Raw genomic sequence first — 13,187 nt, 5'->3', positions numbered from 1 at the left:
GTTGTTGTTGTTGCTGCTGCTTGTGGCTTCCTGTGGCTTACGACGTGTGACGACATGTAGAACTAATTGTCGTCCAGTGTTCGGGTTGGGGAGCAGCAACAGCAGCAACAACAGCAACAGCAGCAACATAAGCAGCAGCAGCAGCAGCTGAGGCAACTGAGGCAACTGAGGCAACTGAGGCAACTGAGGCAGCAGCGTTTCAGTCAATTGCCTGCACTGCACTTGCGCCTTGTGACAGACATAAATCAGTTTTGTTTTAGTAATCGGCGCAGCAAGAAGTCAAGCCAACGTTGTCAAACTTGCCACATGCTGTCCAGCACCTGTGTCGCGTACATACATATCTCCCTCTCGCTCTCTCTCTTTCACTCGGTGTATCTTTGAAGTTGCGTCATAATTGAAAACAAGTGCGAGCTGGCACCTTAAAAGGCAGCAAACGCATATTGAATTCCACATATACCACGATTTTTCGGCTACAGGAGGCAAACGAGTTAATTAGACGAAGTGTGCGCTTTGGGGACTTTTTTGTTGTGTGTGTATGTGATTTATCAGCGCCATTCTTTGGCCATAAATGGTGCAGAGACAAACGAAAAATTAGCAACATTTTAGTTAATGCACATAAATAAGAAAAAAACTGAAACTGAAAACTTGCTAAACTTACCAAATCGGGCAAGACGTTCGTGTGCCGTGTTGTGCTTGTGTCGTGTGTGTGTGCGTGTGTGTGTGGGACGATCTAACAAACTAACAAAAGAAAACAAATAAACCAACACTATACCCAGCCCCGAAAAAATACAAGTTAATGAGAGGCGCCATATTTGGTCAGATTGAAGCACGCAAGATGCCCGCCACAGTGTTGCCAGCTGCCTCCGGTCACACGACCAACAAGCTCAACAATCACAACAACAACAATAACAACAACAACAACATTATTATGCTAAACAACAACAACAGTAGTAGTAACAATATAAGCAACAGCTTATGCAACTCGATCGCCCATCTAAGCGATTCAAGGACCAATCTCACTGTCAACACGCCCACAGCCTGCCAGCGTTTAAGGTAAGCGATTTAACAGCTTCGTTTCCCTCATTCCTATTCCGATTTCGTTTATTTGTTTAATTTCTTGAAACAAGTTTATTTGTTATTGTTTTTCGGTTTGGTTTGATTTGTGCCGTTGCGGTTTCACAATTGGGCGTTCTTTGTTGGCCATATTAATAAATTATGCTAATTGCCCGCGTGCGTTTCGTGTGTGGGTCGATTTTGGCATTTGCGCCAGTACATTCGACATGGACACGGACTCAGACTTGGCCACAACACACATACGAGATGCCACTCTCGGACTCCACCACAATAGTACAACGGCCGACTAATTGATATTTATGGGAATTAAACGTGTCGCATTAGAACGGTTCAAAGCCCATTTGTCGTGCAGATCGAAAGATTGAAACGTCGTGAAAGGGAAGCCAAATAGCCATAATAATTGCCATATAAATATAGCTATTAATTTGTCAAGAATTAATGCTTCGTAGGCTCTTCAACTCTGTCTCATTTCACTAATCAATGAGGAATTCTTTGATTTCGATTTAAATATAATAGTTATTTAATTCAGTCATTTCGTTTTGAAGCTATTTCATAAGCTTCTGCTCTCATAATGGGGAATTCTTTAAATTCTATTAAAGTTTATTCAACTTTAAGAATGCTATTTAAATCCTTTTAGAACTCTTCGCATTTTTTGGCATAAATGTATATACATTTTCTTTTGGTACCTACATTTTAATAAATTAAATAATTTTTTGATTTAGCGAAGTATTTATTTGATATTCAATACTATTTAGCATATTTTAGATATCATAATATCAAACTTTAGAATTTTTTTTTGTTATTCGAAATTAATTATTAGAGCTTCAATACCATTTGCAACTCTTTCTTCTACTCCAACTCCATATCAGCTTTGTTCAATTCATCTGCTTCTATCTTCAACTTTAATTTATTCCTTTTTCCACCTACAAACCACTGCAATTGTTATCTAATTGAATTCTTTTTGGTTTTTTTTTTCTCATTGCAAAACAGCGAAATGTTTCGTCGTTCAATTGCGAGCAGCACTCAATCGAGTTCCCGGGAAAATACCTACGAGGAGGTGAGCTAATGATCTAAAGTAATTACTAACATCCCGATATTTAAATTGTAAATGAAGCATCGAATTTTATTCTACGAATTGCGTAAGATCCAAAACTGATCTGTGGGGGGAAAAATGAAACCTAAAAGAAAAACCGAAGCGCAACCCCCGCTGATAAATAGATATGTAGATCAACGCTACCTGCATAAAGAACAGATATAAATGTGAATGTGAATGCAATCGGTGTTTGGTAAAAGGTTCATCAAAATTCAACTAATTAATCAAATAAAATGGCATTTTTTGTCTGAGGAAAGGGGAAAATGGGTAAAACTACTCAAATTACAAAAACGTTGCTGTCGATCGCTGCTGTTGATTTCAAGCTGTAGTTTTTCACATTTTGAAATCATCAGAAATCTTTTAGCAAGCGCAGCGCATCAAACACATCAAAGGAAAACAATTCACGGCCAACTATTTATAAACAAAACAGGAACATATACAACAAATATATAGTTGTGTATGGGGTGTCTCTAACTACTGTTGTATGTGTGTATCTGTATCTAGAAGTGCGCAGCATGTAATCCGAGCCAGTGGCAACCACTTTCAGCGAATGCTCGCTCGCTCGAGACGAAAGCAAAAGACGCACCCAGTGAAACAAATCAAGAAAGAGAGGCTAACAGAGAATGAGAGGGAGATCTGTAAACAGGCTCATCTTCAAGTGTGGCAGCTGCCTGGCGTACGAGTATCTTTAAGATACTTTTGCTGCTGCTGCTGCTGGCAAGGACCAACGCAACGCAACGCATCCTTAGCAAAACCCGCAGGCATTGACCTGCTTTGGAATGTCTATGGAAAACATCTGTCGCCCTTCGCCACACACACTATACACAAAAGGTACAGGCCGCATCTCTCTTTCAGGATATTGGCGCGTCTTTGCCGAGGTCCTGAGCTGTGTTATTACAGGCTGTCACTCCTTGGAGCCAACGCACAGGTTTGTCTGTACCTAGAGACTGTTGGAAACATCTGCCTCTGGCTTCGAGTCCTGCATTAATCGAATGTAATTTTGTTGCTGCGATCGTTGGAAGGTGATAAGCAAGTACCCAAAGCCATTGTTGGCGTGTTGTAAGGTTTATTATTGAAGCAGTTTCCGGCTCGCAGGAGTTGTCCCTGGGTACAGTTAAAATGCATTTAAAGTAATCTGGATACATTTCGTAATTGTCGTCTAATCTTTTTAGCAATTTGCTTGGATTATTTCCTAGTCTTTTGCTCTCCCAGATCATTATCTCAGGAGTAGAGATCAACGATTGTGTATCAAAAGAGCGACTCGATTAGAGCTAGATACATATTCAAGGCAGACGCGTCATTTGAGACTGGGCAACCGCAAAGGCAGCAAAATATGTTGTCTTGCCATGTGGCAGGGTTGTGATGCTGCCACAGCGTGCATTGGCCGCAGCTTACAGATGCGTTTGTCATAGATACAGATACACAGATACTCAGATACAGATGCAATGAGCGCGTGTAAAACGCATAAAATTGCAAATTACCACGCTCGAATGCGTGCCACATGAGAGCGAGCCAAGACGCAGCTCAAGCTTTGATTCGATTTCATTTGCGGCAACCGCAGCGAAGATCACTCGGCTAAGCTCAAACTTATAGTAAGATGAACTCAATTGAGCTGAGTTGAGCTGAGCTGAGCGTGTGGCAAGCAGACGATCTCTAATGGGCTGCCGCATTGACAGTCCATCTCATGTTGCAATTAGCTGTGGCAAGTGAGAGAGACGAGAAGTTAGTGAACCCTAGAGTATCTCAACCCTCCGTCGCCGCCTTCCTCTGCACTTCATTTCGATCCCCACGATCGCGCTAATCTAATGTGGAAAGTGCAAGTGAGTGCACTCAAGTCAAACATTCGCCTGTCCGTCTCTCTGGCTGTTCACATTTTATTGCCACAAAACCTAATCACAAATCAAATATTTTTATACGCTTCTTGGGCTTTATGGCGGCTGCCTCTGTCTAGGCGAAGTTCATTCGCCTGCAACGATTGCAATTGCCTTTAAAATCAAAATCGAAATCGAATTCTGTTTCTGTTTCGGCGGCACAAATATTTGGACAAAAGCGCACAGAGAGAGAATGACAGCTGACATGACAAAACCAAACAGTGGCTAATGATAAGACACTAATCAAGGCACTTGTTTGACAACTGCCCTCCCTTTTCTACTCCGCTTCGAAGTAAAGGTTCATGAATTACAAGCGTGGGTCATGTGGTTGAACCTAACCAAACGATCGCATAATTGGAATTGGAATTTGAATTTGAGTTTTATTATTTGATTTACGCCTGGGAAAGATAGTGACTGACTGCACATTCTAAAAGGTGATGAGAGCTAAATGAAAATAGGGTTAAATCACGAGATACCCTGTACAAGATTTGACATGAGACTTAAAATTAATTAATTAAACAACTTAAAAAAAGATGTGCAAAATAAATTACAGAATTAATTTATATAGTTTACAATAAACAAATGCAAGATGTGCATACTAAATTATAGTATAATTTATAGTATAAATGTTATATCAAAATATTTTATATATGCAAAAAATTAATACACTTCCTATAGGGTAAAAGTTAGCCGGGCTTAAAGAGAAATTTTGCTGTGCAAAGATTGTTGGCTTTACACATTCACTTTGATCATAAAATCTTTTCGTTGCTAACAAATTTTTTTCAAAATATTATTCAGGCCACATCATATTTGTTTATCTTTTTTGGAAGCACTTTACACTTGCTAATCACTCAATATCAGCTGCGTAGTCAAAAAAGCAAACAAACCTAAGCCACGCATTAGATCAAAGACTTGTGTATTATGAATTCCATTGGAATACTCGAGAAGTCTGTCTTCGGGCAAGATACTTTCAATTAGCGTGTGAAAAATAAGCTGCATATTTAACATAAGTAATATTATTATTACTGGCGATTGTCGGGCCATAAAACTGTCCCATTTCAATAGACCAAATAAATGCCAGCTTCAAGTCAACAACTGTTCAATTTCCAATAGTGACAAAGTACCCGAAAACGAAAATATGTCAAACTCAAGACAGAAATGATCCCGCGCCCAGAAAACAAAATGTATCTACAAGACTCTCATTGAAATGCAAACAGTTGCGATACGCCCTCACAGAAAATGTATCCCCAAGCTGCTCTCCCTCTTTGTATTTTGGATACCTCCTCTTTTTCATGTTATTATTAAAAACACCTAAATGGGTCGCTGAACAGAAGTCGAACTCGGGTCTGAGAGTTCGGGGTCCGAGCTGTGTGTGTGCTTTGTAGTGCAGCACGTACAATAAATTAGTGACATTATAAAAAAATTAAAACGTGAGCTCCGATATCCAAACACACACATATTTTCAACAAATAATAATAAGCGGCTTTGTTGTACATAACATACTGAGTTGTTTTTCGGGGGGCAGCGACTGCGAATTCACAACACAAACAACAACAACGTGATGATGGCCCCCACGAATGCTAGCTGAAGTTGGAATCAGGGGCAGCAGATCGGGAGTTGGAGCAGCAGCAACTAGGTCCGCTGTGAATTGTTCGCATTGCTTTATGCGTTTTTATGTTTTATAGCTCGCTCTCTCTATCTCTATCTCTTTCTGTGCTTCATTCATTAACATGCTGAACACGAGAATCTGATATAGTATGTATCTTGTATGTTTTATTTCCAACTCTTCTTCTCACTGAGGACAACGTACACAAAATTGTCAATAAAATTGCCGACTGGCAGCACGCACCGAGCACTTTGTCGAAAGGCATTTACAACAAAATCTTGAGACTGGTTTTCGAGAGACAATTAAAAAAGGCCGTTCCGAGGAGGAGCTGCGAGAGCTCGTCTTTTCAAAGATCCCACGCTTTTGGGGAGACAGAGTGAGAGAGAGAGAGAGATCGACACACACAACTCCACAACAAAAGGAAATCTGCGGCATTTAAATAATTTTTCGATGCCAGCCCACACAGCACAACTCAGACGAAGTCAGGTTGATTATTTGTTCAAAATGTTATTGTAAAATTTATATGCGAAAATTGCATTCGAAATGAGATACTCAAACACACTCACACATACTCACACGCTGGTATCAGCTTCATTCATTATAACAAAACGTTGAATAAAACAACAATAACAACAACAACGACAACGAGCTTCGACTTTTGTTCGCGTGAACTTTTGCGCATTTCTTTGGGCCACGTTTATCAGCTGTCTCTGTTGTTGTTATTGTTGTTGTTGCTGCTGCTGCCTCTCGCTGTTTATCATAATCACATACAGCGGAAATCATTCAGAAAAAGAAGACAACACAAAAATATATACATATAAAAAAAGAATAAAGAAAGAGTAAGAGGAGCCAACAACAACAACATGTTAGAGTCTGTCTACCTAATGAAATCTCTACCTGCCTCAGTTGCTGCTGTTGAATGAACTCGTAGCAGCAACTGTAATCCAATCTGTTTTGGGTTTTTCTCTCGGCCATTAGCAGCTTTTTAGCCGGAATTAGTTTGTGGGCCGCACTTGACTTTATCGCCACGCAGCGTGTGTTTAAGGGAAAGTCCTGCCAAATATCCTTGCACTGCAATCACATGTTCTGCACACATATTTTGGGTTAGTCCTGTGGCATGTGCTGTGCCTCCTGGCATGAGGTCGCCTCACAGCACCTAAATAGAGTCCTATTCGACAAGAAGTTGACAAGTTCATATTGCTAAATAGGGAAAGTTCGAAAATATCTGTGACAGCTGTACGATATTGAAACCCAACAACTTCTTCTTGAAATGTCATCTAAAACATTATCCAAATTAATAGTTTTAGACATTAAAAGCCTTCAAGCCAGCTGACAACTTTATGTGGTGGATTTATGTAGTAAAATCAATAAACAAAATATAAAAACTTGCTGTTTAATGACTTGGTTATGAGAAGAGCCTTGAGTATTTATATGAGAGTTGACAGCTTTATAATCTGAAATTTATCAAATTCCTAGCTAAGCATGACAGTTTTATGTGCAAGAACTTTATAGATTAAGTAAGATCAAAAAGTACTTAAATACTTTAATTTTAAAGATTGAAATTGAAGCTTTAAGAATTTCTAGAAGTAGAGTGAAATATTATATACGGAATATATTTTTGAATATATTCAATTTTGATTTTATATTCTGAGAAGATAGTTTGCCCTCTCTTTACTCTGGCCTGTTTTACAGACAATTTTATATTTCTTACATCAATTTGTTATAGTTGTAAGCTCATCAATCGATAGACATCTGCAATCTGTTGGCAGATCTACGAGTGTGCACAACCTACTCACCCATTTGGCGCTTGCCTGGTTACAAACTTTAAGATGTTTTCAGCTTTCTATTATTGTCATATTACATGCTGGCTTTTCACTCTGAAAAAGTGAGAAAGAGCCAAAGAGAGAGAGAGAGAGGGAGAGACTTCCTCATTAGTTTTGGGGCTGCTCACAATGGAAATAAGCTGATGATGATAATTAAATCAACGTTGCATGACACAACTTAATCAAAAATGAGCCGTGCCATCAACAAAAAAACAAACTGAAGACAACAACAAAAAAAAATAAGATAGTAATGAAAGTGAATTAACTGCCAGTCGAAAATCTGAACAAAAACAATACACACATACATATATATGGCTGCTGCAAATGAGGTCAACGAACATGGTCGAAAAGCGCAAGGAAAAAGGCCAAAAGCAAAAGTTGACAACTGCCGTCAGTGGGCAGAACCCAAGAGGCAATAACAAAAGACTCGAAGACGCAAAGACTAAGCAAAAGCTTTGAATGATTTCCCAATCTTCAAGCTAAACAAAAGCAAAAATCTATTAGATACTTAACTTAACTTGCTGCCGCCAGCTAATGGTGTTGTATTTTTTATTGTTGTTTTTGTTGTTGCTGCGTTGTTGGCTTCACTCTGTTTGGCTTATCTGCCCATTTACGTGCCAAATCTGCAGGTGAAAGTGTTGCAAAAATAAAAGCCAACTAAAAAAAAAAAGAAGAGCATTCATTGGCAATGCCAAGAGGAGGCATTGAAGTCAGCTCAATGGAAAAGAGCACCCCAGGAGAAAATTGTTTTTCTTTCGCGAGGCGCAACTTGTAGTTTGAAGCATTGTTTCCCACACTCTGCAACATGGACGTGCCATGCGGCAAAGTATTTGATATCCATGCACTGCTCCACTTTAATAGTCGCCTCCATGGCCGCGGCCATAATAAATGTGTGTAACATTCTCTAATTGCCACACACTGCACTGCACTGCGAGTGAGTCATGGGTGATTAGTCAGTCAGCTGCGTGTTGCACAAGAATTTGTTTTTTTTTTTTTTTTTTGGCTCACAAAATACGAGAATTTTCCTAAGCAACTACGACAAATTTCCCGCGCTCCTTTTGACAGAATTTAAGCGTGTTTCGTGTTTACGTGGTGTCACTTGTATCGATGTGGCTGCCACATGCCTCCGCGCACCTGTTTCCGTTGCCACCGCCACCAAGAGGCGCCTCAGACAGACAATACCAAAGATAGATAATATTTACATGTAGCTCTGTGTAAACTGAGGCGCTAATTCTAATGAAGTTGCAAGTTCCCAAAAAGGGAACGTGGCAGGTGCATGTAAGGCACCAAACTATGTGCCACAAATTAAGCCAGTTCGTAGTCCAATTATTTGGACATTCGATGCATAACTCAGCGACTAATGAGATCAAGAACTAGAAAAGAATAATGTCTTGGGGTAGTTTTGAAGATTATCAGTCTTAATTTTAACGTGAGTAATGAAAAGCGGACATTAGAATAGGAAAATGCTGAAAGACAGACATATCTATTTACAAGAATTTCTTCATTAAAAATTCTAATTTGGAAAAATTAAAGATATTGCAAAAATGAATTAAATAAGCCACAAGAAAATATCGTGTACATAAGAGAAACATAACTAGCATATCACAAGTTTCTACCCCATTTAATACTAGAAGATAATGGAAAAAAACAAAAAGTAATTTAGGAAGAATTTAGGAAGAGGGAAACAATCCTTTATATCAACAAAAAGTTAGAGCCCATTTACCTAATTTACCGCATTTTATTTACATTTATAATAGATTTTAGCCAACAACTGAAGCAAACATTTTCTACATTGTAAAGCAAATTTCATCTGCAGTTAGCATCGAAAGCATATCAATTTGGAAAGCAAATATTATTTTTTCGCAATAGGATTTCCGTATTATCCTTCAGACGTCATGCTTGAAAGGAGGCAAACAAAAACATAATCTTATAATAACTTGAGTCTGCATTTCCCACAGTTTGCTACTTTATCAGCCTAGCCGCTGGGTATTTGCATTCCCAGAAATAAAGTGCTCACCTCCATGTTGTCTGGGGCATCTTTAGCAACGCTAAGCATCCGAAACTAATGCCCGACGAGACTTTGAATGCAATGAGTACATAAAGTAGGAGCATGGACAAGATCTTTTACTTGTATTGTACGCAAACTCTAGACTTTGGACTCGGCGTGTGCGGTTCGCCAGGCTCTTTTGCTGAACGATGTTTGCACTGTGCTTCCTTGTCATCAGTTGAATAATAAAAGATCATAAATAAATAGCATTGAAGGAATGCAGTCGCAGTCAGACGGATGGACGGAGGAACGGTTCGTCGGTCACACTTTAATTAGTGTAGATAAAGCGAGTCTGAGCGCATCTGAGAAATGTACACAGTGCAGAGTCAGACTGCAACTAGCGCTCTCTTTCTTGCTTAAGCAGTTGCTCGATGCATCCGTCTCACTCTGGGGTAATTGATACCCGAGGTGTTGATTTGAAAAACAAAAAAAAATCTGTTTGCTTGTAAACAAAAGCGCTTGTTATGCCGCACACAGCACAACAATAAACAACAACTGCATTTTTCGGGAATTTAGATAAGCCGCAGAATATTTCAGAGCCACAAAGAACGACTAAACAAGAAGAAGAAGTAGAAGCAAAAAGTAGCTAAAGATAAAAGACAGCAACAAGCCCACAGAAATCATGCAAATCGAAGTGAGATAGAGAGCGACCGAGTGAGAGCTGCTCCAACTGATGTGGGTCCAATGTCTGACTGACTGACTGACTGACAGCTAGATTGCGGGCTTCGACTGCCCATTTGATAAGACCCAACCCAAGACAAGCTTATCAGCGATGCCCACAAATATTTGATCTTTTTTCGTCAGCTTCCTCCTGCTTCTCTTGTTATGATTTCTTGTTTAAACGCTAAATGTTTATGCATGAGATTAATGGTTAGGCGCACGCCTTCCAATTTGTTTAGAAACCCAAATCCCACAATACTACATTTTGATATAAACAATAAAATTACCACAGCGTGGAGTTTTTTCTTTCTGTCTTTCTCTTCTTCACTAACTTGAGCTGTTAATTAGGCAAATCAGCTTTTGATTGGGAGCTTTGCCAGAGAGGAAGCACTTTATTGGTAGCGGATATGCTCGACTATCACAAAAGTGAAAATTGTTAATCTTTCAGTTATTATTTGTGAATTGACCTTGGCTTCGACTTTGCTGTTTGTTAACTGTTTGTAATTTATTGGAATTTAATAGAGAGGAAAAACTATTGAGGGGAAAATCATACAATATTTGTTATGGTCAATTTCATTGAGAAACCAATTAACATTCACAATTTTTTTGTGCTCATAATTAATGATTCGTTGAAGAAAAAATTGTTATTATGTAAAAAGGAAAAAACAAAAACGATTGCAAGTTATTTTAATGAGTTTCCGCAAGAATGCTCAGTTTTCTTGTAACTTGTTGTGCTAATTCTAAGTCGAGTTATTTGCATCATGAATCAGCCATGATATCATTATTATGCTAATACAAAAAAGTTACAGGTAAAATGATTCAGAGAGAGAGTTTTAGAATAAACAATTCTTTTGAATAGAATATGAAATGATTATCGATATATTTTTTTGTATAGTGAAATTCGAATACAGAACACAGAGAACGGAAACAGAGAGGCAAGCTGGCATATTTTCAAACACGATCCCTGCCAGATCCTTTGTGTCACCCTAAGCGACACCTTTGGAAAAACTGTCAATAAGCAGCGCATTGTTCGATCGAATAAAACAGCTGCCAGGCAGCTCACACACAAATACACATTTTTACTAGACCACACAATGTCCTGTTGCCGTTCGCATTTCTCTGCATTTTCGGGCACAGGACAATGACAGAAGAGCAACTGATTGGTATAAAACAGCATCTGCATCTGCATCTGCAACTGTCATGGCCGACATGTGATGCCAAGATGCTCTGGAATTTCGAATTTGGCGGCAAAAAAACTAAGATGGAAAAAGGGAAAACAACGCAGAATAATAAGAAAATGCCAACTAATTAGCAGACGGGCGAAGCGTATCAACGCCAAATAACTTTTAGAGCCCAACGAGAAAAGCTGCAGCTGAAACTGAGGCTGAGCCCATTTCCTAAGCAGATGAAATCGCTGTCAATCGCTGAGCTTCTAAGCGGCTTTTGTGCTATTAACCACAAACAGTCTGACAGTTGGCAAGAGCGAGTCTAAAGAGAGAGAGAGAGAGAGAGAGAGAGAGAGAGAGAGAGAGAGAGAAAGAGAGAAAGAGAGAGTGAGAGATGGCTAAGATTGTTGGCCAACAGTCAACATAAGATCTCTCTCGCTCTCCCAGCTGTGCTCTCTTTCTCTACTCTCTTTTCTTGGTCTTCGTCTTCGTCTTGGCAGAAGCAGCAACTTTTCTCGTTGCTGGTTTTATGGCTCTTTTTTTCGGCAACAGCAGCAGCAGCAACGGGCCAACTCAACATGTTCAGTCAACCTTGGCAAGGCCGTTGTTGCCGGTTTTTTTATGCGTGCTATCTTTCTCTCTCTCTCAGTCTGCGGGTGTGTTAGTATATGTGTGTGTGTGTGTGGACTGTTGGCTGCGTGGGCCTTTGGTATGTGGCCAACGGAAGTGCGTTCGTTATAATTGGTATCCCATTTTTTCCTCTCCTCTCCTTTCCTCAAACAGCTGCTACTCCCTTTAATTTCTTCCCGGATCCGTTTGCGTAATTGCTGCGCAAATGGCTTGTTGCCATCATTAGACGTCACGTTTGGTGTTGAGGCTATTGGGTAAACATGGCAGCAAACACTCTGTAATTACTGTGTCCCTCTAGAGTATCCTGTTGCCAAATTGTGCGGAAAGTGTTAGGGGTTGTTCCTGCCAATGCCAAATTACAGAGTATGCCTATCAATTAATGCTGCGCCCAGAATCGTTGCTTTCAATCGGACCATTAAAATTGATATTTAAGCCAACTGTTCAAAAAGTCATTTTAAAATATACTTCTAACATAAGTCGATATTTTTAACTGAGGATTAATAAAATATATTCAAAATTTGCCGAAAAACATTAATGATTAAAACTTTTTTTCTAAAGCTTGTGTATTATTTCATAAGAATCATTTATATTTCATTCTTGTATGAACTAACAAATTATAGGAATTATTAAGCGAACCATAAAGAAATTAATTGTTATGAAACTAAAGACATATGTGAATATCTTTACAGATTATTTCAAATTTGAAATATATTTCATTCTCTTCAGAGAGAAAGTCATAAATTAAAAAAAGAATTGCAAAAATAAACGTTTCAATCGTCTAAGCAAGTGCTCAGATATTTAAAATTATTCAAAAGTATACATTTCAAACACTTACTTACTTTATTCAGATGCAATTATTTATTATCTGGCTTTGCATTAAAGCTCTGCCAAAGTCTTTGAATACAATTTCAGACGCGTTCCATAGAATTAGCGACGATTTAGCAACTGTTCTCAATAGCTTACATTGTTTGGGCTCAGTGCCAATTTCATCAGTTTAGCAAAATAATTGAGAGACTGACCAAATGACTGATTGACTGCAACTCCACTTCGTATGAGAAACTCTTCCCCAGGCAATGCTGCTGCTTCTGCTGCTGCAGTCGCAGTCGCTGCTTGCCTTTGTTGTTGCTTTTGTCTCGCTCTAAAGTGCAATGGGATAGCGAGCACGCTCATGCTGTCTCCTTTGCACAACTCGACACGTTGCGCATGTGTTGGTGAGT

General features: G+C 39.1%; 1 protein-coding gene across 1 annotated transcript; it reads left to right on the top strand.

Moving 5' to 3' along the window:
• Window positions 1-254: 254 nt before the first annotated feature.
• On the top strand, window positions 255-2,140 carry LOC117564944 (bromodomain-containing protein DDB_G0271118-like). Its single transcript, XM_034243898.2, has 2 exons — window positions 255-1,053; window positions 2,065-2,140. Exons 1-2 carry the CDS (start codon window positions 797-799, stop codon window positions 2,138-2,140), a joined length of 333 nt encoding a protein of 110 aa, XP_034099789.2. The 5' UTR covers window positions 255-796.
• Window positions 2,141-13,187: the final 11,047 nt, after the last annotated feature.

The sequence above is a fragment of the Drosophila albomicans genome, chromosome 2L, assembly GCF_009650485.2.
Source record: "Drosophila albomicans strain 15112-1751.03 chromosome 2L, ASM965048v2, whole genome shotgun sequence".
Taxonomy (NCBI): Eukaryota; Metazoa; Arthropoda; class Insecta; order Diptera; family Drosophilidae; genus Drosophila; species Drosophila albomicans.
Note: the sequence above shows the minus strand (reverse complement) of the source record. Positions and strands in the feature narration are given on the sequence as shown.

What these genes read in the sequence shown, in the direction of transcription:
- LOC117564944 (XM_034243898.2), top strand. Translation starts at nt 797, where the DNA reads ATGAGAGGCGCCATATTTGGTCAGATTGAAGCACGCAAGATGCCCGCC. An exon ending in ACAGCCTGCCAGCGTTTAAG is followed by an intron (nt 1,054 to 2,064) that starts GTAAGCGATTTA and finishes ATTGCAAAACAG; the next exon opens with CGAAATGTTTCGTCGTTCAA.